Below are 25,375 nucleotides of genomic sequence, written 5' to 3'. Positions count from 1 at the left end.
ACCAGACTTCAGTAGTTGGCTGATGTTGGATAAAGATATGTAGAGAATTTTGCAGGTTTAAAATGTAACCCAAGTTTGCGGAGAAAGCATAGAAAAGCTGATCTCTGGCCATGAAGTGGTTGTGTAAATAAAGGCCATTCATTGTCCACCAGACCCTGGCCCAGGAAGCTAAATGGGATGGGAGAGGCAGCTTCTTGGATTAAGGCATTAATTCCTTGAATAAAGGAATTTAGTCATGAGATAAGAGGAGATTGAGAGGCCCGCAGCTCACATTTCTTTCTCTTTCTGCTGCAGGAGTCCAGTTTCTTTTCTTTTCTTTAATTTAAATTAGCACTTTATTGAAATATAATTTATATACCATATACTACCTAAAAAGAGATACCTTTTTTCCTACTGTCTCCTAGGTCTGACTCAGGGGATAACTGATATACCACACTAGCACACCATTGTCTCAGATATCAATCTGTCCTGGTTTTACTTCTTGAAGTCTCTGGATATAATAAGTGCAGAACATCTTGTTGAAGAGCAGTACAATTCTCATTATTCTAGAGTTCAATTTGGCTCAAGTCTTTCCTATAGTTCAAAGGAACATAGAGTCTTTGCCTCCTCAACTAAAGCCAAAGCTTCATAAAGGACAAATCACCCTGCCTTTCTGAGTACAGGAAGGGAGTAAAGGAAGAGTTAAAAGAAGTCAGAGAAGGACAATCTCACTAGCCTGACAATAACTCCACAGGAGAGGCTTTTATAGTGAGTGACTAAGTATGGAAAAACTCTAGAAATTCCATGATCTAGGGTATGGATCTTATACGGCCTGAGGGCAAGACTTGAGTTCTTTCAACAGTGATGGAAAGCTTGGCTCATAATACTACAACTCCCACAATGGTTCCCTCAGAATAGGGCTTCCCTCATAGCTCAGTTAGTAAAGAATCTGCCTGCAATACAGGACACCTGGGTTTGATTCCTGGGTCATGAAGATCCCCTGGAGAAGGAAATGGCAACTCGTTTCAGTATTCTTGCCTGGAGAATCACATGGACAGAGGAGCCTAGCAGGCTACAGGCCAGGAGATCACTGGAGTCTGACATGACTTAGCTACTAAACCACCACCACAGACTCGTTCAGAATTTGAAAGGCATGTGAGTCAAAGCACCCCAACAATGAAATCAACAGGCAGAATTTAACGGCTCAGACTGTAATTCCTGCAGCCCAATAACCAAGTTTTCAGTAATAAAATATGAGGACTTAGAAAAAGAATTACCAATCCTGAGACTTTTTTTACTCCACCTTCCCCACTGACTTTGAGAACATGCCAAACTCGCTTACCATAGATACTTGCTCACTCCTACTGATCATGAATCCTTAATACTCAGCTCAGTGACCTGTATCTGCTAACTGCTCAGTAATGCATCTTCACTACCCTGAGTCCCACAAGGGCTCACTGTGAACTGTGATATAGTTCACCAGGCAAAGTGGCTGACACTTCCCACCCCAAACCCATCCATATATTCCTTTCTGGTTTCCGTCCTGTGGGAGAAAAGAAAAACAGGTTCAATCTGGAAATCACAGAACGTTGCCCCCTTTCAGAAAGGTTTAGTATTACAGTCATAAAAGCAAGATCAGGGTCCAGGCAGATAATTCTAGTGAACCAACAGGGGTCAAGAGAAGATAAAAAAATAATAACTCCAGGTTGCAGAGTCTGACAGACTTGTAGGAGACAAAGAGGAGTCTATATTATTTTCTTTCTGTGATCTGATCCCTGAAAAGGAAGTCATGTACTTCCTTCCACAAGCCAATTCTGAATAATTAGTACATTATTCTACACTGTAGATATACACATATGAATACAGAAATGATCCCTGGCCTTGAAGAGTTCAATATGTTATTCTTCAGCCTCTTGTTTCCCATCATTCCATACATAACTCCTTAGGGATATAATTGCATTTTGTGGCTTGAACACTTGTACAGTGTGTTGACTCACAAATCTGTAGTAAAATCTAGTGACTACATTTTACTTGGAACTCAGTTTTTTAATCTTATCTGAATGATATTCAAGATATGCTAGTTTGGTTTAAAAAACAACAACAAATGTGCATTTTTTCCCCCCAGAAAATTGCTTTGTCTCCGTAATTCCTCACCTTGTGAACAGCTTCACTGTCTATCCAATGGCTTAATGTAAAAATCAATCTTAAGAAATTTGGGATTAAAATATACACACTACTGTATATATGGAGAAGGCAATGGCACACCACTCCAGTACTCTTGCCTGGAAAATCCCATGGATGGAGGAGCCTGGTAGGCTGCAGTCCATGGGGTCGCTGAGAGTTGGACACGACTGAGTGACTTCACTTTCACTTTTCACTTTCTTGCATTGGAGAAGGAAATGGCAACCCACTCCAGTGTTCTTGCCTGGAGAATCCCAGGGACGGCTGAGCCTGGTGGGCTGCCGTCTATGGGGTTGCACAGAGTTGGACACGGCTGAAGCGACTTAGCAGCAGCAGCAGCACTGTGTATATAATAGGTAACCAACAAGGACCAACAGGGAACCACACTAAATATCTTGTAATAACCTATAATGGAGGGGAATGTAAAAAAAGAATATATACATAAAACATACATATGTGTTGTCTGTATATTTATATATATGGGCTTCCCTGGTGGCTCAGACGGTAAAGAATCCGCCTGCAATGCAGGAGACCTGGGTTTGATCCCTGGATTGGGAAGATCCCCTGGAGAAGGGCATGGCAACCCTCTCCAGTATTCTTTCCTGGAGAATCCTCATGTACATGGGAGCCTAGTGGGCTACAGTCTATGGGGTTGCAAAGAGTTGGACATGATTGAGAGACTAAGCACAGCACAGCATATATATATATATATATATATATATATATATATATATATATAGCTGAATCACTTTGCTGTACATCTGAAACACAGCATTGTAAATTAACTATATTTCAACAAAAATTTTAAATAGAAAAAATCAATTTCAGATTCCTCCTTCTGCCTTCCTCCAATATGCTGCCATTAGTGGGCCTAATCATTCCAACTTAGCAACTTGTTTTATCAGTTCCTTCATATTTTCACTCTACTGCTTTAGTTTCATCTGGACTGTTTCAATAGTCATTGATCTCCTTGATTTCAGCATTGGGCATTTCCAAGTCCCCAGCTATCCAGCCACCCTCGGATCTATCCAAAATACAAATAACTGAATTTTCCATTGCCTATGAGAGAATAAAATCAAACCCCATGGAATAGATTAATCAGGCTTCCCAGGTGGTGCTAGAGGTAAAGAATCTGCCTGCCAATGCAGGAGACATAAGAGACAGGTTTGATCCCTGGGTTGGGAAGATCCCCTGGAGGAGAGCATGGCAACCCACTCCAGTATTCTTGCCTGGAAAATCCCATGGACAGAGAACCCTCATGTGCTACAGTGCCTACATAGGGTTGCAAAAAGTCAGACACAACTGAAGGGACTTAGCACACACACCCAATAGGAAATAGATGAGCAGATACGTTACAGGACAACAGCTATTCATTACCTGATCTGCCAGTTAATCTTAGGCAAACGATGTAAATCGGGGGTCTCAGAGTTTCTTTGTAAAGCAGGTATTTCACCTTTCACTAACTTCTCTGTGATAAATTGTATTTCAAGTGTAAAAATCAAATCTATAGTCACATGAAGATATCTTTTTAAGGGGTGGGGGTGAGTGGATTGGGCTTGAATAAAGTAGGGATTCAAAAATGTGGAATAGAGTGAAGGAAATAAGAAAGATCAAGGAAAACTTATTAGGAGAACTTGAAAGATAGACATTCTAAAAGCAGCAGTGTAACTTCTACCTTGAAATTCTGGAATAGCTATTCTCAAAAACAATTCAGAAAAAGAAAACGCAAGTTGTATTTAATGGAATGTTATAAACTCTTTGGTTTATTAATCCTCACGTTTTAAAAAAAACCTTTTGATGAAATGAATTTTGAGTTAATTCCTGAGCTAGATATCATCCTTCTTTTGAATCTATTCCTTGCTAGATACTGGTCTTCTTTAATAACAAGGCTCTCTTGAACTATCTTTTTGGCTTTTTGCTCTGTTCCTTCAAGATACTTTCCCTGGAAATATGTTTCTTCAGTGGGCTCCTTTGAATATCAGCTCACATTTCTCTTCTTACTCGTATTTTTCATCTCTTAATTTTACCTTTTCTTCTGAATAGACGTCATTAACAGAGCAAAAGATCTGGCTATACGTCGTGATTCACTTATCCTTAATTTCCACCTACACTTTGTCATCAATTTCAGGAAGAGAAAACCAATTATTAACAAATTCATTGTCTTCTATCTATACTCAGTAGAATCTAGTTCAGCAATTTTCCTCCAAATTAAAGCAATAGTTAGACATTTATTTTCCCTGGATTTAGGCATTGTCTGTCACCTCCAGACCTCTTCAACCTGATCAGTGCTGCCAGGTGATCTTTTCTTACATAACATTTAGACACTGAAAATATTTCATTCCCAACTACACCCTACCATCTCTCTCTCTTTCACACACACACACACACAAAACTCCTTAATGATTTCCCAACAATGTCAAGACAATTCAATGAGGAAAGAATATGTTCCTGAGACAACAGGCTATCCACACTCAAAAGAATAAAACAGAACCTCTATCTCACACAGTAAAAGTGAACTTAAAATAGCTCATAGCTCTAAGTATACGAGTTAAATTATAAAATCTTTAGAAAAAAATATAGGAGAAAGTCTTCATGACTTTGGGTTAGGCAAAAGCTTCATAGACATGACATCAAAAGTACAAGTGACAAAAAAAATGGACTTCATCAAAATTAAGAATCTAATCCTCAAAGGATGCAATCAAGAAAATGAAAAGACTACCCTTAGAATGGTAGAAGATATTTACAAATCACAGAACTCATAAAAGACTTGTATTTAGAATATATGAAAATCTCAGAAAAAGACAAATAACCCAATTAAAAAAAGGATCAAGGACATGAATAGACATTTCTCAAAAAAGGTACACAGATAGTAAAGTGTATGAAACGATGATAAACACTATTAGTCCTTAGGGAAATGCAAATTAAAATAATGATGAGATAGCACTTCACACGTTATTATAAGAGAAAACAAAACATAATAACAAGTACAGGCAAAGATGTGGAGAAACTGAAACCTTTCTTACAAAGCTGGTGGGAATGCAAAATATTACAATCACTTTGGGAAACAGCCCAGAATTTCTTCACAAAAGTAAATACATGATCCAGCAATTCTATTCTTAGGTGTATACCCAAGAGAAATAAAAAGCCTATGTTTATTTAAAAAAAAAATTTGTACAAGAAAATTCATAGACACATTATTCAGAACAGCCAAAAAGTAAAAACAATCCAAATGTCTAAAAACTGATGAACAAAATGTGAAAAACCCATCCAACAGAGTATTACTCAGGCGTCAAAGGAACAAAATACTCATACAAGATACAACATGGATGAACCTAGAAAATATTATGTTGAATCACAGAGCCCTCTGCTCTGACTTTTATCTGGACACCCTCATAGGTCCAGGCCCTCCTTCCCCTAACTGCCTTCCCAGACCAAGTCAGTTTCCTTGGGGCAGAAAGTTTAACCTTTTTTTTCTTCTCAGAATTGCTGTGCTATCAAACCCCTACAGTTGAAGTTCCCGAAGCTTCATAAAGCTTGCTTGTATTCCTGAGGACTTAAGAAACATTTAGTCTCTCAAGTTATATCAATTAAAATTAGATACAAAGTTATATCTGTAATACAAGTTCCAACTATATTTGTAAATTTAAATTGATAAACTTTAATGATCTTTTTGCAAAGCATGCCATTATAATGCCAAATTGTTACCTTTCCTTATTCGTATAACTTTATAAATACTTTTATTCAGACATTTTAATTGATATTTTAATATGGAGTACAGGTATGCGTATCCTAACCCTGACATGAGGTCGGAAAGCCAAACTGAAGACAATCTACAAGTACCATCCCTGGCCTTCAGGGTGGCCGAGGCCTCACCATTTGCGGTTCAACCGGTAAGCGGAACCGCCTTCTTGAAGCTGGATGCGGCCTTGGAGCGCAGGACCCAACGCGGCGCTGGACAAATCAGCAGCATCTCCTCCCCCCGGCCCCGCCCCCGCCCCTTTCCCCCTGAGCCTTTCTGCCTCGGTGGCGGCGGCAGCAGCTGTAAATCCTCGGCTCTGATCCAAGTCACAGATTGCAGGTTGGTGAGCGAGTCCATTTTCTGGCCAGCCGCCGCTGTCCCCACTAGTGTTCAGAGTTTGACCCGTCCTACAGGTTGGTTGGGGGTGTTCGCGGGTGGAGGCCGAGTGAGGGAGACCTCTGCAGTTTTGAGATGACTCAAGTTCAGGAAGGGAGTGAGGAAGACACACCTTTGGAGCTGGGAGTCTCCTGTGTAAAGGTGGTGATAATGAAACCCTGATTCTGGAAGCTAAAGGATGTCGGGGAGTCACCTCTGAAAGTCCTGTTAGGGAATGACGTTAGGAAATAACGGCCGACCTGGGGACTGGCTTGGATCCAGAGGTCAGCAGCCCATCCCCCCATCTTCAACTTTACAGCTCCAGGAAGTGAGCACCGTTTATCCTGCCCCCACCCCTCCACCCCTCCACCCCTGAGGCCCTGACTCCTCCCAGAGGGAGCTGGGGGATGAGCCTTCCGGACGCGCTCAGTCTGACCTGCGGGCTGCGTGCAATTTCCCCATAGCGGGCAGGGCGGCGCCCCACCGAGCTCAGGAAAAAAGACCTTTTCGAGAGTAGTCTGTTCTTCAGAGACTATTTTAAAAACCTTTCGTTTGCCTTGACTCTCTGAAGCCTCTACGTGCCCTTCACGCGGAGATATCTGCCCTCTGTGGCTGGACCACTTACTGTCACTTGAAGTGACAGGGCGGTATAAGAAATGGGGTCCCTTCCCTTGTGGGGCTCATGATACAGATACTGTCTTTCTCATCCTCACTGCGAATGAGCTCAGCGAGATTAGAGACAGCGTTTAATCTGTCGATGGAGACAAAAATGTCTGGTTAGGAGCATAGGAGCTGTGGCCAGAGTGCCTGGGCTCAGCGTCGGTCTTGGACACTTAGACCCAGCCTGTGTGCCCCCTACCTGTTGCTTGAGCTTCAGCTTCTTCTATCTATGTAATGAACAGCGTCATATTTACATTCTAGAGTTTTGGTGAGGTTTAAGTGAGGCAGAAGTTTAAACAGGAGAGCGCCTGAAAAAATCGTAAATACTCAAAATATTAATCAAACTCAATGCCTACCTTAGAAAAGTATGAAATCAAAATTTTGGAAAGAATACCGATTTACTGACTTTTACTCTGAAAGCCGTTTTAATATCTAGTTGTGAGCTTTTATTCTAAAAGATGTTTCAGATCTAAGTATCAGTTCATTCTCTGCCATTCCCTACCCACCGTCACCCCTTTCTATTTTGCACCCTAAATTGCAATTACCTGGGAGGAAAGCAGAGCTTCTGAGGAGTTAATGTGCATACGAATCGCCTGAGATCTTATACAAACGCAGATACTGAATTGGTCTCTCTGAGGCCCAGAAATTCTGGATTCCAGTGAGGCAAGTTAGCAGACCACTTTACCATTTTCTGGAGGCTGCAACTGATGTAATTGGTTCCACCCAGTCCTGGATTTGGCTTCTTTCATTTGCTAATTTGGGCTTCCCAGGTGTTGCTAGTGGTGAAGAACCCCCTGTCAATACAGGAGAGACGTAAGAGATGGAGGTTCGATCCCTGGGTCGGGAAGATCCCCTGGTGGAGGGCATGGCAATCCACTCCATTATTCTTGCCTGGAGAATTCTCACGGACAGAGGAGCCTGGCAAGCTACAGTTCATGGGGTCCTAAAGAGCTGGACCGGACTGTAGGACTTTCATTTGCTAATTTGATCTTCAGAGCTCTTCCCCTTAGGCTCTGGTATCTGCTCTCACACAGCGGGACTCATTTTTCTGCCACCCACACAGCTCTTGAGACGTGGGACTCTGTTGGCTTTTCTTGTGTCATTTGGGCTGCATTGAGCAGTAGCCATTGGTGAAGCGCCTAATGGGATGTGGGCGGGGCTCACGCAAACCTTTATAACTGAAAGTTAGCTGAGTCTGTTTTCTTCCATTCCCCAGGTTCAACTTCATAACAAGAGACATCAACTCTTACATAATCTTTTCTGTTCAAGAATCTTACTCTGCCTTGAATATCTCAAGTAGAGCATTAGATGGAAAAGTTATATAGAATTATAGGGCCACATATATAATTTAAATTTTTCTATTGGATTCATTAAAACATTAGAAGAAACTATTTTAATATATTTAACTTCATGCTCCCCAAATATATTTAAACAATGTAATCAATATTTTAAAATCCATTAATGAAATGTTTTAGATTATTTTTCTTACCAAATCTTTCTTACCAGATTATTTGCTTCTTACCATATCTTCAGTGTGTATTTTATACTTCAGATCAGATCAGATCAGATGCTCAGTCGTGTCCGACTCTTTGCGACCCCATGAATCGCAGCACGCCAGGCCTCCCTGTCCATCACCAACTCCCGGAGTTCACTCAGACTCACGTCCATCGAGTCAGTGATGCCATCCAGCCATCTCATCCTCTGTCGTCCCCTTCTCCTCCTGCCTCCAATCCCTCCCAGCATCAGAGTCTTTTCCAATGAGTCAACTCTTCGCATGAGGTGGCCAAAGTACTGGAGTTTCAGCTTTAGCATCATTCCTTCCAAAGAAATCCCTGAGCTGATCTCCTTCAGAATGGACTGGTTGGATCCCCTTGCAGTCCAAGGGACTCTCAAGAGTCTTCTCCAACACCACAGTTCAAAAGCATCAATTCTTCGGCGCTCAGCTTTCTTCACAGTCCAACTCTCACATGCATACATGACCACAGGAAAAACCATAGCCTTGACTAGACGGACCGTTGTTGGCAAAGTAATGTCTCTGCTTTTGAATATGCTATCTAGGTTGGTCATAACTTTCCTTCCAAGGAGTAAGCATCTTTTAATTTCATGGTTGCAGTCACCATCTGCAGTGATTTTGGAGCCCAGAAAAATAAAGTCTGACACTGTTTCCACTGTTTCCCCATCTATTTCTCATGAAGTGGTGGGACTGGATGCCTAATTTTCCGATCTTCTGAACACAAGTTAGAAATGTATTGTCAAGCATGGTAGCCACATGTGGCTCCTGAGCACTTGAGATGTGGCTATACATCTTATTTCCAATTAGCCACATCTCAAGTGCTCAGGAGCCACATGTGGCTACCGTGCTTGACAACACATTTCTAACTTGTGTTCAGAAGATCGGAAAATTAAGCCTCAGTTTTTCTCATTGCATTTCTTCTATTTTTTGTTAGCTCTACTGAGTTGTCATTTACATTTAATAAGTTGGCAGTTTTAATAAGCCTACAATTCCATCAGGTTTGACCATATATAGTTGTCCAAACAACACAGTCATGATATATATAGGGGATTTCCATCATCCTCCATACTTTTTTGTGTCCCTTTGTAATTTATCCCCTTCTGGCAGCCCTGGGCCCTGGTATCCACTAGTCTGTTCTCAAATAGTAGACTTTTTTGTCGTTTTTAGGATTTCATATAAATGAAATCATACAGCACCTTATCCTTGGTGTCTAGTTTCTTTAATTTTGCATAATTCTTTTGAGATTTATTTTGTTGTATATATCAGTACGCCCATTTTATTGTCTAGTAATATGCACTGAGGTCATGGTTTTAGCTCACTAGATCTCTAGCAATGCCTTGTACTCACCTTACTTATCTCACAGATTGTTTTCTTGGTCTGGAGCACTTTCTCAGGCACTTCTGTAAGGGCTTGTTACTGGCAGGCAACTTGATATTTTTTTAATCTTATTACACTCTCAAGAGGGGAAAATTGATGTCAATTACAGGACCTGTCACCAGTTTCAGTGGGTCTATCAGTTGGGGTGCATAGCCAATGAACCACCAACTAGTGATTAAAGTAGAAGTGTTTCTTACTTGCGACAAGTAAGGAGACAGGGAGAAGATCTCAAAAACTGTCTTTCTGAACAGCAGGATCAGGGAAGTTTTGTGTCTGGGGTGCATGGCTATTCATGAAATGGCAGGCTTGATCTTCCATGTAGTATGGGTTTCTCTAGCTTGCCAAAAATGGCGAGCAAACAGGTGCTTGGTGGTTTGCTCACACTGTGGTTATCTTGTTGATTGGAATGCACTGTAACCTTTGTGAAACATCTGGTATTTGAAACTTTTTGCATCTTTTTGCAATGGTTTCTGCAAAACAATGCATACCTTGGTTTAACTCCATCAGTTCCCTGCTGCTGCCTAGCTAACAGATTTTGTTTTCTTAAATTTTGCCCACACTGAGCATGTTGTACACAGTATACATCCACCTTTGCTGGGGGCCAGTTAAGAAACATAGAATTATATCTGCACTCAAGTCACGCTATGGCCTACCTTGTACATGAGGGTCACAGCTGGAATCAGAGGTAGTGTACCTTCAAGTAGGCAGTGTCTTTGTCAGCTGGCTCTTTGGTGACCCAAACTAGACTCCTAGGCCCATTCCTATATAGGCAAGTGGAACATGTGGTTTCCAATGAGTGATTCAATGCTGCTGCTGCTGCTAAGTTGCTTCAGTCGTATCCGACTCCTAGCGACCCCATGGACTGCAGCCTACCAGGCCCCTCCATCCATGGGATTTTCCAGGCAAGAGTACTGGAGTGGGTTGCCATTGCCTTCTCCGTGATTCAATGCTGGAACACTATAAATAAATACTTTTAAATTTCTTTAAAATTATGTGATTTAAGACAACAGTAATATAATTTAATGACTGAAAACTTTCAAGAATGAGAAGATATTTTTCAATGAGGACATCTATATTAATTAAGCACAGGCAAAAAATAAAGTTAGGGTCAGTTTCAATATCTTGAGTTGTCTCATCAGAGAAGCTACTAGCTTCCCTAACTAACCCTTATGTGAGCCATGGAAAAAAGACTGGGCCAGGTCCAGCTTTCTCACCTTGTCCTTAAATGCCATCTTATTAAATCTTGTAAATGACTTGAGATAGTGGATTTTTTCCCCCTAGGTCCGAAAGTAGGAGGAAGATATGAAAGGGGTAAGAAAATGATGCATTCATGATTAACGTGATTAACACTGCTATATGTTACATAAGAAAGTTCTTAAGTGAATCCTACGAATCACAAAGAAAAAATATTTTTTCCTTCATCTATTCTTTTATGATGGATGTTCACTCAACTTGTGGTAAACATTTTATAATGTCACTCAAATCATTATGTCTTTAATGTACACAGTACTTTATTCCAATTATATTTCAATAAAACTGTAAGAGGGGAAAAGGCCCAGCAAAAAAGTAAATAAATAATACATATATATATATAAAAAATATATATTTATATAGAGCTATCCATTCATCAGATTTTGCTGTATCCCTGTTCCTGGTAAAAATATGAAAGAGGCTCTTTTCATCATGGTAATAGGGCAGACCACTAAGGGATTGGCAGGCAATGGTGGTATAAATGTAGTGACAGCCAGTTTTTACTGAGACTCTTCTACACAGGCTCAGGTAATTTATGACAAGTGTGCTATAAGGGAGAACTTGTCATCAGCAATTCACAAAATCACCTCTCAGATCAGGAATTACCCCAGTGTTCCAGAACCAGAGACAGACAAATTCAGGATTCAGAGCTGCATCTGTGTTACCCGAGTTGGCAGTGCCTTCTCTTCTCATCTCATACTGTCAGGGAAAGGGAAGCATGGAGTCCCAGGGATGTGCCGTGAGGAATGAAGCAGAGCAGGGCTGGAGAAGGAGCCTGCAGATAGCTTAGGAAGTGCTGTAGGATGCTTTCAGACATCAGAAGAATGGAGCTATCATGCTGAATCAGTACAGCTGAAAAATGAGACAAGCACCAGTCAGGAGTGGGTAGAAACAAGCTGAGCAGCTTTGTGATCTGAGTGCCTTGGCAGGTAGTGCGTGGGGGTGGGGGTGCATAAAGGAAACATTCTCTTCTTTTAAGGACCAGACAACAACTGAGGTTTGGATTTGCATAAAACTAGATTATAACCTTTGCTTCATCAGTTATTCATTCCGAGACCTTTGGTAATTGACTATCTTTTTAAGTTCACTTTTCACGTTTGTAAAAAAAAAAAAAAAAAGTGTTACTACATTTATCTGATTGAGTTATTATGGGATTAGATTATATAATGCCTATAAAAAGTTCAGCCATTGCCTCTCACATAAAAAGCAATCAGAAAATGGTCTCTGTGATTATTTTTTGTTTTCCACTGTCCCTTCATGGGTACATACTTGCTTGCATTAATAATGATTGTCTTTGCTATGTGTTCAAAAGAGGTTATGTTTCCTGCTCACAGTCTGAGTGGTACACTTCCTTGTACGGGATTTATTTCAATCATCCCTATCTCCCCATATCAGCTACAGCACCGTGCTTGACTCAGGTCTTTTCCCACAGCTGCCTCGTGTAAAAGCTGTGGAGTTGGGAGAGCTCTGAACCAGAAGTCACAAGATAGCCTCTCCCTCTTTTTTTTTCCTGTCATATAATTTTTTTAAATTGAGATATAGTTCATATACCATAAAATTCACCCTTTCAAGGTATACAAATAAGGTTGTTGTTTTTTTTTTAAATCACAAAGGTGTTCACTAGCGCCACTGTCTAATTCCAGAATATTTTCATCACCCCCCCGAAGTGATTCCAAATGCATCAGTAGTCCTTCTCTAGTCCCTGTCCCACCAACTCTTGGCAGCCACTAATCTACTTTGTGTGTCTGTACATTTACCTACTCCAGATTATTTTTAACTTTTATTTATTTATGCTGCATTGGGTCTTCATTGCTTTTGCATGGGCTTTCTCTAGTTGCAGCAAGTGAGGGTTACTCTTCATTTTGGTGTGCCTCTCATTGTGGCTTCTCATTGTGATGACTTCTCTTGTTGCTGAGCACAGGCTCTTAGGTGCATGGGCTTTGGTACTTGCAGCATACAAGCTCAGTTGTGGCACGTGATCTCTAGGGCACAGGCTCAGCAGTTGTAGCACATGGACTTTGCTCCGCTGCATGTATAATCTTCCTGGACCAGGGATCGAACCTGTGTCTCCTGCATTGTCAGGTGGATTCTCATCTACTGTGCAACCAAGGAAGTCCTAGACATTGCTTATAAAAAGAGTTCTATAATATGTGATCTTTTGTATTTGGTTTTACTCACTTAGCATGTTTTCACAGCTCATCCATGTTATTAAAGGTATCAATTCTTCATTCCTCTTTTTCCTCCATTTTTATCTTTTTCTCCTATTAGTGATTCTGAAATACTTTCCCCAAATGCTATAAGACTTCTGTCCCAAACACCCCACCTGCATGCTTCTGCCTAGGTCTGCTCTCAATGAATTATCCTATCCCTAAACCATGTGTGACCTCAACTGCCCACCTGTCTCTTCCTCTCCCATTCACATGGGCCCCGTAAGCCTCCTGCTAGAGTTTTGGACAGGCCTGGTAAAGTCTTTTCTCGAAAGCACCAGGTCAATGCCAGACTATGAGCACCCTTAAGACCATCTTTGCAGTCCATGGGGTCGCAAAGAGTTGGACACGACTGAGCGACTAAACTGAACTGAACACCATCTTTCCTAGAGAAGGCAATGGCAATCCACTCCAGTATTCTTGCCTGGAGAAGTCCATGAACAAAAGAGCCTGGCAGGCTACAGTCCATGGGGTCGCAAAGAGTCGGACATAACTAAGTGCTAACACACACACACACCTTCTTTGGGGTTAAAGTTACAAGATTGAGGATGGAGCTTTGAACTAGGACTCGACATGAGAAGTATTGCCGGCTCTGTGCTTTATAAGCTGTGTGATTTTTATAAAGTCACTTAGGTTCTCTGTTTATCAAAAGGCCAAAAATAATTTATTCATAGTTTTCCTATAAGGTATAAAGCAGGGGAATATGGTTTTGAAATCACAACTGGTTATAAAAGTGTTGGTTGTAAAGATATGACATCATCTTATTGTGGTCATTGTAATTTCTTTGGGTTTTTCTGGGAAAGTGACCGTGAGAGATGAAAGGGCTCTGTGTAAAGCTCTGTTAGAAGGTGGTTGTGTCTTCCCAATAAATGATAACCTTTGAATTTGGAGATTAAATCCTGGAGAGCCATGCCAGCATGATGGCAAAGAGAGGTGAAGAAGCTACTGAGAAAGATCTAATCATCTATGGAGAGATGAGGAGGTTCTAGTTTTCTTCATTGAAAGTTGAGGACCTGTGTGTCAGGCACTGAACTCATTCAGTAATAAGAAAACAGTCTCTGATCTCATGGAGCTTATATTCCAGTGGGAGGATTCAGACAATTAAAGCGTTGCTTAGTCATGTCTGATTCTTTGTGACCTCATGAACTATAACCCACCAGACTCCTCTGTCCATGGGATTTCCAGGCAAGAACACTGAAGGGGGTTGCCATTTCCTTCTCCAGGGGATCTTCCTGACCCAGGAACTTGCATCTCCTTCATTGGCAGGCAGGTTCTTTATCACTGAGCCACAAGGGAAGCCCCCCAAAAGAAATGTGTTAGGTGGTGATAAAAAGAAAAATAAAGTCATTGAGTATATGGAAAGTGATGGTGTGGGTGGCTGTGCCTTAGCTAGGCTTGGCAGAGGAAACCCTTTTGGTAAGGAAACATGTAGGGAGAAAGTTGAAGGAAGTCAGAGAGTCATGTGGATACCAGGGTGAAGGGGCTTCCTTGCAGTAGGAACAGCAAGTACAAACATCCTGAGGGAGCAGCATGTTCTGGTGTTTGGAACATTGAGGATGTGTGTTTGTGGGCTGAGAAAAGGTTAAACAGACTCACCCTAAAGCCACTTCTCTCCAGGATCTCATTGTCCCTTTATCCAGTGAGTAAAAGGAAATTGTTTTATTGCTATAATGAGGGTACAAATTGATGTCGAATGTGAGGCAGGGGCAAAGAACATGTTTGAAGTTAGAATGAGAAGTTCCCATTACCCCAGTGCTTGACCTCTTTATCCAGAACAGTCAGCCTCCCTTTGTCTCCCTCATTTCTTACCCCAAATCCTTTTTTGTTTGCCCGTCTACCCAGGATTCCAAACACAAGAAGCACCTTAGAAGTCAGGGCTGGGCAGGCAGAGGCCAGGAAAGTGGCTACAATGACTTCAGCAGTCCTGGTGGACATCCAAGATGAAGTGACCTGCCCCATCTGCCTGGAGCTCCTGACCGAACCCCTGAGCATAGACTGTGGACACAGCTTCTGCCAAGCCTGCATCACTGCAGACAACAAGGAGTCCATGCCTGGCCAGGAGGGGCAGAGCAGGTGTCCTGTGTGCCAGACCAGCTACTGGCTTGGGAACCTGCGGCCCAATCGGCACCTGGCCAACATAGCCGAGAGGCTCAGGGAGGTGGTGGTGGGCTCAGGGAAGCAGCTGAAGGTGATTCTTTGTGCGCACCATGGAGAGAAACTCCAGCTTTTCTGTGAGGAGGATGGGAAGCTCATTTGCTGGCTTTGCGAGCGGTCTCAGGAGCACCGTGGTCACCACACGTTCCTCATGGAGGAGATAGCCCAGGAGTACCAGGTGGGTGCCCAGGTGGAGGGAAGACAGGCAGGAACAGACTGCTGGGTAGATTTTAACTTTTCTTTATGCTCTAATCTAATTTCTTTGTAGTCCTCCCATTTACCTAGAGGGTGAACCTAGAAAAAGCCCTTCTGACCAAGAGCAGAGACCGTCTCTGTCTTGCTTACCACAATCGGCTCTGCATGAGTAGAGACTGCTGCTGAAGGCCAGCTGGGGGCTACACAGGTTGAGTGCAGGGGATATATTGGCAGTGAGAGCAAAGAACTTAAAGTGATTCATGGTCAGGTGGTTCCCCCACAGAAAACAGAAAGTGCCTATTCTCACTGGTTTCCATCCATTGTTTGTAAAAGGTAACTTTGACCTTCTCAGTTTTTCATTCTAGGGCTGGCATCTCCTGAGGTCAGCATAATCTCTCCCCCATTCTTTCCATGTCTTGGCACTGAGACAGTTTGACACTTGACCCTGCTTGACTTGATGTGTTTCTTCCAGGAGAAGTTCCAGGAGTCTCTGAAGAAGCTGAGGCAAGAGCAGCAGGAAGCCGAGAAATTAGCAGCTGTTATCAGAGAGAAGAGGATATCCTGGAAGGTAAGAGATTCTTCTTAAGGTGTCCTGGAGCAGAAATCAAGCCAGGGCATGGGAGCTGAGGGCAAAGGAGACCTGGTTTTATCTGTTCCCCAGTTTGGCTAGATAAGCTTCCTTTTGCCCAGTTCTTCACTGCAAGCCTTCCAAACAAGCATATTGTTCTTGGTGCAGAGTAAGGGGGAGAGAAAGGGGAATAGAAATGAACATATCAAAGGGAATCTAAGTTTCTGAAGACAATCATATGGGAAAATAACCATAGTCATTGGCAGCCCTTAATTAAGGATTCTGGACCTTGTCCTATAGTTTCAAAAGTTGGAAAAATAGGTCAGGCACAGGCCAGTCATTCTTATATCAATGTTGAAAACTGGAAAAGGAGGCTGATGCCTAATCCTGACCGGCTAGGGAAGATGTTTAGAATCTGAACCACCCCCAGGAATCAAAGTCTCTGTCTTAGAAGCCTAGATAAGGCAGCCTGGGGCCAGTGGTCTGAGAAGAGCTGAAAGGAGAACAGGAGGAAAGAGCAGGTTCTGCAGGGCCTACTCCCTCATTTGTTCCTCCAACCCAGTGAGACTTTCCAGGAAACCAGTGCGGAGCCTGCCCTCCCCACACCTCCGCTCCTTATACAGGAGACCCTCAGCTCAGCAGACTAGCAGCCTCTTTCTTTTCCATGTTCCTTAAGAATCAGATGGAACCTGAGAGACACAGGATCCAGAAACAGTTTGATCACTTGAGGAGCATCCTGGACAAAGAGGAACAGCGACAGCTGAAGAAGCTGGAGGAGGAGGAAAGGAGAGGGCTGAACATCATAGCAGAAGCTGAGGTCGAGCTGGTCCAGCAGAGCCAGTCCCTGAGAGAGCTCATCTCAGACCTGGAGCACCGTTGTCAGGGGTCAGCAACAGAGCTCCTGCAGGTAAGAGTAGGAAAGGGGCCTGCGATCTGAGAGTCAAGACCAAGAGAAAATAACTCTCCTTCCCTTCTGATGTGGGACTCCTATCCTGGTGGAGGAAATAAAAAAATTTCCTTTGATCATACAGTGCCTCTTTGCTATTAGACAGTTCAAGATTTATCCATGGATAAAGCACAGGATAATTAAAAGTACAAATGCTAAGGGATTGTCTCATTTTTATTTCCTATGTATAAAGGATAGTCCAAAAGTTAATTCAGTACTATGTCAAAGATCTTGTATAGTGAGTGATATTTTATAGCATCAATTCTCAGTCTTGGTACTATTGACCTCTGATGCTGTGTTGGGATTGGTCAGGTTCCTTTCACCCAGATTAGTCACAGGCATACACAACCAAACTCAAGTACTTTAGAGATTTTTTTATGTAATCACCAGCTCTTCTTTGCTGTGACTCTCTTCTGTAGGACAGAATCATTGAAAATGTTATAATAGAAGTTCAAACAGAGCTTTTGAAGAACAACGAAAGAACTCCGGTCTCTGTGTATATATAGACTAGGAGGGTGCAAGCTGTCAAATCCAAAAATCTGATAGAGAGATTTCAACTGAAGTGGAAATCTGAGTGGCTATTTCTTCATAGAGTGAATAGTGTGACTGTTAAGTTGAAGCAGGATGTACCTTGAGACATTCTGAAACCTTCAGGCTATTCCTTATTTTCTGTTTGGTTTCTTGCTTTCCAATTGCTGTCTTTCCTAGTAGAATAATCATTTCTTTACTTATTCTTGGGCCCTAGTTCTGGGGTCAGTTCAGTTAAGCGCAGTCACTCAGTCGTGTCTGACTCTTTGCAACACCAGCACGCCAGGCCTCCCTGTCCATCGCCAACATCCAGAGTTTACTCAAACTCACATCCATTGAGTCAGTGATGCCATCCAACCATGTCATCCTCTGTTGTCCCCTTCTCTTCCTGCTTTCAATCTTTCCCAGCATCAGGGATCCGGATCTTTTCAAGTGAATCAGTTCTTCACATCAGGTGGCCAAAGTACTGGAGTTTCAGCTTCAGCATCAGTCCTTCCAATGAATATTCAGGACTGATTTCCTTTAGGATGGACTGGTTGAATCTCCTTGCAGTCTGAGGGACTCAGGTTTTCTCCAACAGCACAGTTCAAAAGTATCAATTCTTTGGCGCTCAGCTTTCTTTATAGTCCAACTCTCACATCCATACATGACTACTGGAAAAATCATAGCTCTGACTAGACAGACCTTTGTTAGCAAAGTAATATCTCTGCTTTTTAATATACTGTCTAGGTTGGTTATAACTTTTCTTCCAAGGAGCAAGTGTCTTTTAATTTCATGACTGCAGTTACCATCTGCAGTGATTTTGGAGCCCAAGAAAATAAAGTCAGCCACTGTTTCCACTGTTTCCCTATCTATTTGCCATGACGTGATGGGACCAGATGCCATGATCTTAGTTTTCTGAATGTTGAGCTTTAAGCCAACTTTTTCACTCTCCTCTTTCACTTTCATCAACAGGCTCTTTAGTTCTTTTTCACTTTCTGCCATAATGGCTGTGTCATCTGCATATCTGAGGTTATTGATATTTCTCCTAGCAATCTTGATTCCAGCTTGTGCTTCTTCCAGCCCAGCATTTCTCATGATGTACTCTGCATGTAAGTTAAATAAGTAGGGTGACAATATACAGCCTTGACGAACTCCTTTTCCTATTTGGAACCAGTGTGTTGTTCCATGTCCAGTTCTAACTGTTGCTTCCTGACCTGCATACAGATTTCTCAAGAGGCAGGTCAGGTGGTCTGGTATTCCCATCTCTTTCAGATTTTTCCACAGTTTGTTGTGGTCCACACAGGCAAAGGCTTTGGCATTGTCAATAAAGCAGAAGTAGATGTTCTTCTGGAACTCTCTTGCTTTTTCTATGATCCAACGAATGTTGGCAATTTGATCTCTGGTTCCACTGCCTATTCTAAATCCAGCTTGAACATCTGGAAGTTCATGGTTCATGTACTGTTGAAGCCTGGCTTGGAGAATTTTTTTTTTTTTTTTTTTTTCTCTAATTTTAGTATTACTTAACTAGCATGAGAGATGAGTACAGTTGTGTGGTAGTTTGAGCATTCTTTGGCATTGCGTTTCTTTGGGATTAGAATGAAAACTGCCTTTTACAGTCCTGTGGCCACTGCTGAGTTTTCCAAATTTGCTGGCATATTGAGTGCAGCACTTTCACAGCATCATCTTTTAGGATTTGAAATAACTTGGCTGGAATTCCATCACCTCCACTACCTCTGTTCGTATTGGGATCATGGGGTAGTTCGAATTGAGGTCATGGGGTCATGGGGTAGTTATTTTCCACCTCTTGGAGCTTTTCCTCATTCACTGCTTCTGATTTCATGTTTTTAGCTTATTCTTCTTGCTTTTTTATTCATCTTTGATGTTGGGTTGCCCTAATGCTTGCTTCTAACACCACTTATTCTAACCCCTTTACAAGTGTCCTCAAAACGGAAACATTGCTTCATAAGTACAAATGGATAGTCAGTTTGTTTAATAGTTGAGGCCCCTGCTCGACTCTTCTACCCAGAACAGCCAATTGTCATTTTAACGAGAATGTTATCTTAGTCAATTTTCGCAGAACTTGCCCATCATAGACTTCCTCCTTCTCTTTTTCGTATCTGTTTAACATTGTTGCCCATGAAGATTTGACAGCTGGACACATACCTGCGGCTTTCAAAATGTGAACCCTGAGAATAAAGCTAAGCTAAGAGGAAAAGGCATGAAGTGGCATCCTGACTTGATCATTTGAGTGTCTTATTATAAGTATGCCTTAAGATTAATACAGCCTTGGGACTCCCCTGACTAGTCCAGTGGTTAAGACTCCGTGCTTCCACTGCAGGGGGTGCAGGTTCAATCCCTGGTCAAGGAACTTAAGATCCCACATGCAGTGTGATATGGCCAAAAAAAAAAAAAATTGTTACAAACCTGAATCTACATCTGCCATTTTACATATTCAAGCAACTTTGAGTTGTGTTTTTACAAGATACAACCAAAAATAGCTCCACTACTATGAAAATAGTTATTCTTGTATTGCACAGATCAAACCATTGGCCTTTTCTTCTACTGAATTGAAGTGTATAGAGCAGAAGTTAGGAAGATTAATTAAGAGGCCATGAGATAATTCTACTCAAATGAATCAGGCAGTGGTGGTGATGATAGTAAAGAGCAGTGGCTAAAAAAAGTTAAGGGTGTGAAATGGACTACTTTGGTCTAAGATGGGATGTTGTGGTGAATATCAGTTTTTTAGGACAGTACTTTGTCTACCTTTGGTGACTGAATGCTGATGTCATTGAAAAAGATGGAAAGTAACAGAGGAGACTTTATGGTTGCAGAAAAAGTAAGTTTTCTTTCAGACATCTTGAAGTTGTGATTCCTGTAGCTTATGTTGTTCTAGTCACTAAGTCGTATCTGACTCTTTGTGACCCCATGGACTATAGCCTTTCAGGCTTCTCTGTCCATGGGATTTCCCAGACAGGAATACTGGAATGGGTTGCCATTTCCTTGCCCAGGGGGTCTTCCTGACCCAGGGGATTAAACCCGCATCTCCTGCATTGGCAGGTAGATTCTTTACCACTGAGTCACTAGGGAAGCCTGTGGCTTGTGTACTGGGGTATATAAAAGAAATGTGAGCATCATCAACAGGTATGTGTGTTGAAATCAAGAAAAATACAAAGTCAGCAAAGCAACCTAGAGGGTTAGGGGAGGTGGGATTTGAGAACCAGCCGCATTTAAGGTCTTGTATCCTCAGCAACCGGAATGTAAGCATCTAGATCACAGAAATTAGGACTTAGTCATGTAAGAGCATCTAGGACCAGGCACAGTGCCTGGCAATTAATAGATGATGCACATATATAACATCACACACATACACACACATTTATAAAAATAAATGCACCGTGGCATGAGTTGAATCATTTCCTGATATGCCTGGATAGGGCCTCAGGGAGAGTCTGCCTTGAGTTCTTACCTCTGCTTTGTGGCCTCCATATTGGATCATCTCTAGCCCCAACATATCATGGGGTGGTAAGGGCGGGATGATAGACATGGATGTGGCTGTAGTAGAGGACAAGGTCTATTACTCCTTATCTTAACCTCTCTCTTTCTTTTCTAGGATGTGAGTGACGTTGCGAAAAGGTATGTGTAGAACATGAGGTGGTTCTCTTGGGTTGACAGAAGATTCCTATACCCTGTTAGGAGGGGTAGGATGCTCCTGTAGTAGAGTCATCTTACAGTCAATGAGAAAGGGGAAAAAGTCACCAGGCAGGGGAGATTTAGGACTGTGGTGTCTTGAATTGCTTAGCATGAGAATTTGGGGTCCTCCAGAATAAAGGGAATGGCTTGGTTTCTATGTTAGGAGAAATTGGTTTGTGGTAGGTCACAAATTGAGGATGGTGGTGTCCTTAATCAAGGGTTACAGTATCACTGACTCACCTTGTACCTTGTGATAGAACAAACCTCTGTATACCTGCTTCCAGCCCTGATTCCAGTACTTTATAGCTCTCTAAAAATACACAGTGATTTTCTTTGCCCATATACTTTATTAAAGGGAAATTTTCCATTTGCATTTTTTTTTCAGGGTTCAGGAATCAGCTCTAGGGACCTCTGCTTAAGTTTCCCTTTCTCTCTTGGCTTTGGAACAATCCATACCTTGCTACCAAGTATTCTTCAGACTAGCATTTTTCTCAGTTACAATAAAAACATAGACTGAGGTCTTGAAAAAAAGTGGCTTTGGCCCTGGAACAAGAACATATTCTGTATCACATACTGTAGAATTTCATTCTTCAAGGTGACCCCTAAAGTTGCCCACATACCTGGTACCTTGAGGCTCCTACAGACATGTGACCTGTGGAGCCTGTTGTCCCTCTGGAAGTTTTCACTCCCGGTCTGGAGGTGAGGACATTTCCTTTCTCCAACTGAGGTAACATTCCCAGAGACTAAGGGACTGTTCTGCAGGTCTTTCTCCCTAGGCATCTGTAAGACATTAAGAACTAAACCACAGACTCTTCAGAGGGAATCCCTTGTCTGATAACTCTGAAAGCCCCATAGCAGGTCCTGATGTTCTGCCTGTCCACACAGATACCTGTAGACTCTCTAAGAAGTCACTGATGTTTTAAATATTTTGCGTCTTTTTTAGAGGTAGCAAAAAATTTCCCAGCCATTATTTTATTTAATATTATACAGTCTCTGGGCTTCCCAGGTGGCTCAAGAGGTAAAGAATCTGTCTGCCAGTGCAGAAGATGTGGATTCAATCCCTGGGTCAGGAAGGTCCTCTAAGGAAGAAATAGCAACCCACTCCAGTATTCTTGCCTGGAGAATCCCATGGACAGAGTAGCCTGGCAGGCTACAGTCCATGGTTGCAAAGAGTCAGACACGACTTAGTGACTTAGCATGCATTTGGTCTCTAGGATGCAGACAAAGAAGGAAAAATTGTTGTGTTTCACAAAACAACAAACCAAACAAAGAAACCTAAATGAGGCTTTGAGGGATAAATCCTATCAACTTTAAAAAAAATTGTTCTATAGTTGAATCAAAAGACTATATTAGTTTAAGGTATACCACATAGTGAGTCAATATTTTTATACATTGTACCCCATTTAAAGTTATTAGAAAATATTGGCCATATTCCCCAGTCTGTACGAAAGATACATGCACCCCAGTATTGTAGCACTGTTTACAATAGCCAAGATGTGGAAGCATCCTAAGTGTTCGTCAACAGTTGACTGAATAAAGATGTGGTGTAGATATTAATAAATAGATATAGATAGAGATACTATTTTTGTGACTTTATGCTCAGTTGTGTCCAACTCTGTGCAACCCCATGGACTGTAGCCCGCCAGGCTCCTCTGTCCATGGGATTCTCCAAGCAAGAATACTGGAGCGGGTTGCCATGCCCTCCTCCGGGGGATCTTCCCAACCCAGCAATCAAACCTGTGTTTGTTGCATCTCCTGCATTGGCAGGCAGATTCTTTACTACTAGTGGCACCTGGGAAACCCAGATATAGGTACTACACAGTCATTAAAAAAAGCATGAAAATCTTATCAACATGTACACATATGGTGAGAAGCTAGTTTTTAGTCCAGGTCTTCTGGCTCCTATGCCGGAGCTCTTTGCAGAATGATGCTAATTTTCTTCAGGAAAGAATGTTGAAGTTCACCAATGGGCCTGAGACACAGGAATTAGAGGCACCCAAGTTTAGCAGTGTTGGAGTTTCATAATGTCTTTTCTCTATAGGAGTGAGTTCTGGACCCTGAAGAAGCCAGAGGCTCTCCCCACGAAGCTGAAGAGTATGTTTCGAGCTCCAGATCTGAAAAAGATGCTTCGAGTGTTTAGAGGTGAGGAGTTTCAGGAAACAGAGTTTGGATGGGGGATCATGGTAGTAGTAGGAAATGAAAAGAATGGAGGGCATGGTTGGTATTTGGGAACAGTGGCAGAGGGAGCAACACAATATGCTGAGGAAGATGCGGTTCATACTTAAAAGGGGAATGAAGTGGCCAGTTCACAATCGGAGAGAATTCCCTGACACTCCCCTCACCCAGGTGAGGGAGGGCAGCAGACCTGAGAATGCTGGTGTGATTGACTCTTTGTTGTTACAGAGCTGACAGATGTCCAGAGCTACTGGGGTAAGTAGAAACTGTGGCCTCTTTAAGCTGATGTGTGCTTATCCTCCCCACTCATAGCCACACACACTCTCAGATATGAGGTGTCGCTATTCCCCCCACCACCCAGCTCCATTTCTTCCCACTCATAACCTGTGTTTCCTCTTCTCAGAGTCATAAGACCATGTACCCATCCTCTGCTGATGCTGTACTTTTCTCCCACAGTGGACGTGACCCTGAATCCACACACGGCTAACTTAAATCTTGTCCTGTCTAAGAACCGGAGGCAGGTGCGATTTGTGGGCGCTCAGCTGTCCGGATCTCATCTGGAAGAGCATTACGGCTGTGGTGTCCTGGGCTCTCAGCACTTCTCCTCAGGGAAGCATTACTGGGAGGTAGATGTAGCCAAGAAGACTGACTGGATCCTGGGGGTGTGCAGTGATTCAATGGGACCTGCTTTCTCTTTCAACCAGTTTGCAAACAATCGGAATGTTTACTCCCGATACCAGCCTCAAAGTGGGTACTGGGTGATTGGATTACATCACAAGCATGAATATAGAGCCTACGAGGAGTCATCCACTTCCCTGCTCTTATCCATGACAGTGCCCCCTCGCCGAGTTGGGGTGTTCTTAGACTATGATGCTGGCACAGTCTCCTTTTACAATGTCACCAACCATGGCTTCCCTATCTACACCTTCTCTAAGTATTACTTTCCTACAACCCTTTGTCCGTATTTTAATCCTTGCAACTGTGTGTTCCCGATGACTCTGCGTCGCCCAAGCTCTTAAACATTCTGAGTTTATACCCTGTACTCCAAGTCTCTCCTGAATCTCAGTTTATCCTTTCTTTCCTGTTGACCATTTGGTAAAGATTTTTCTTTGTTGATGCAGTATTAGGAAATAACAGTTCTATCTGATGTCAGTTTATGTACTGAATGGAAAATTTTCAACATATATTGTGTCTATAATTATTGAGATAATTACATGTCATTTTTATTCTGTTACTGAGTATATTGATATGTTTTCATTTTTAAAACCAACACAAATTTCTGGAATAAACCACTATTATTATTCACAAGCCATACTGGATTTGTTTTTGTTCATACGTTGTTTAGGTTTTGTTTTCATCTCTGTTTATAAAATAAATTGACCTGTAACTTTATATTCCTGTAACATTGTTGTCAGCTTTTATAAAATGCAATATATGAGCATAGAAATTGCTGGGTTTCTTGTGTAAGTATATATAGAATTGAGTGCTAAAATCCATTGAGTGTTTTTTTGTGTAAGTATATAAGATTGAGTGCTAAAACATTAATTTTGGTGGTTTTAAATTCAATTTAAAGAAAGGTTCTAACTTCAGTTTTCACTATAAACTTTGTGGATTTTAAAAATCGAAGATACTAATTGAAAAAAAAATTATTCTAAATGGATTGAAATAAAAACAGGGGAGAGGAAGAAAATGGCCAAACCAATACAGATTTTTCTGCCAGAATGTGGGGAAAATGTAAAGAGAAAATAATCAATATAAAGCACTTTTAGGAAGAGAATGATTTCTTCTACTTTCTCCATACTTCCTTTTCTTTATGTTCATGAACAGCTTGTGAATAAGTGCCTTTGGTAGACAG

The 25,375-nt window shown here is 41.9% G+C and overlaps 1 protein-coding gene across 4 annotated transcripts; it reads left to right on the top strand.

Annotated features, from left to right (window-relative positions):
* The first annotated feature begins 6,157 nt into the window (after positions 1-6,157).
* LOC109569683 (tripartite motif-containing protein 6) lies at positions 6,158-24,828 on the top strand. Of its 4 annotated transcripts, none has more exons than XM_019975309.2 (8): positions 6,158-6,238; positions 15,125-15,614; positions 16,104-16,199; positions 16,876-17,106; positions 21,266-21,288; positions 23,387-23,487; positions 23,749-23,775; positions 23,977-24,828. In XM_019975309.2, the coding sequence occupies exons 2-8, from the start codon at positions 15,192-15,194 to the stop codon at positions 24,537-24,539; spliced, it is 1,464 nt and encodes a 487-aa protein (XP_019830868.2). In that variant the 5' UTR covers positions 6,158-6,238; positions 15,125-15,191; the 3' UTR covers positions 24,540-24,828. The 4 variants fall into 4 exon arrangements, with proteins under 4 accessions (XP_019830868.2, XP_070659892.1, XP_019830869.2 ...); XM_070803791.1 differs by having other exon boundaries at positions 24,030-24,301; XM_070803790.1 differs by having other exon boundaries at positions 6,214-6,312.
* The last annotated feature ends 547 nt before the right edge of the window (positions 24,829-25,375 follow it).

The sequence above is a fragment of the Bos indicus genome, chromosome 15 (genome assembly GCF_029378745.1).
Source record: "Bos indicus isolate NIAB-ARS_2022 breed Sahiwal x Tharparkar chromosome 15, NIAB-ARS_B.indTharparkar_mat_pri_1.0, whole genome shotgun sequence".
In the NCBI taxonomy this organism is placed as follows: Eukaryota; Metazoa; Chordata; class Mammalia; order Artiodactyla; family Bovidae; genus Bos; species Bos indicus.
This window is presented reverse-complemented; position numbering and strand designations above follow the sequence as displayed.

Excerpts from the sequence above, each read along its gene's own strand:
- LOC109569683 (XM_019975309.2), top strand. The coding sequence starts at position 15,192 with ATGACTTCAGCAGTCCTGGTGGACATCCAAGATGAAGTGACCTGCCCC. Across the intron at positions 17,107-21,265 it reads CAGCAACAGAGCTCCTGCAG|GATGTGAGTGACGTTGCGAA; the intron begins GTAAGAGTAGGA and ends TTTCTTTTCTAG. Across the intron at positions 23,488-23,748 it reads GATGCTTCGAGTGTTTAGAG|AGCTGACAGATGTCCAGAGC; the intron begins GTGAGGAGTTTC and ends TTGTTGTTACAG.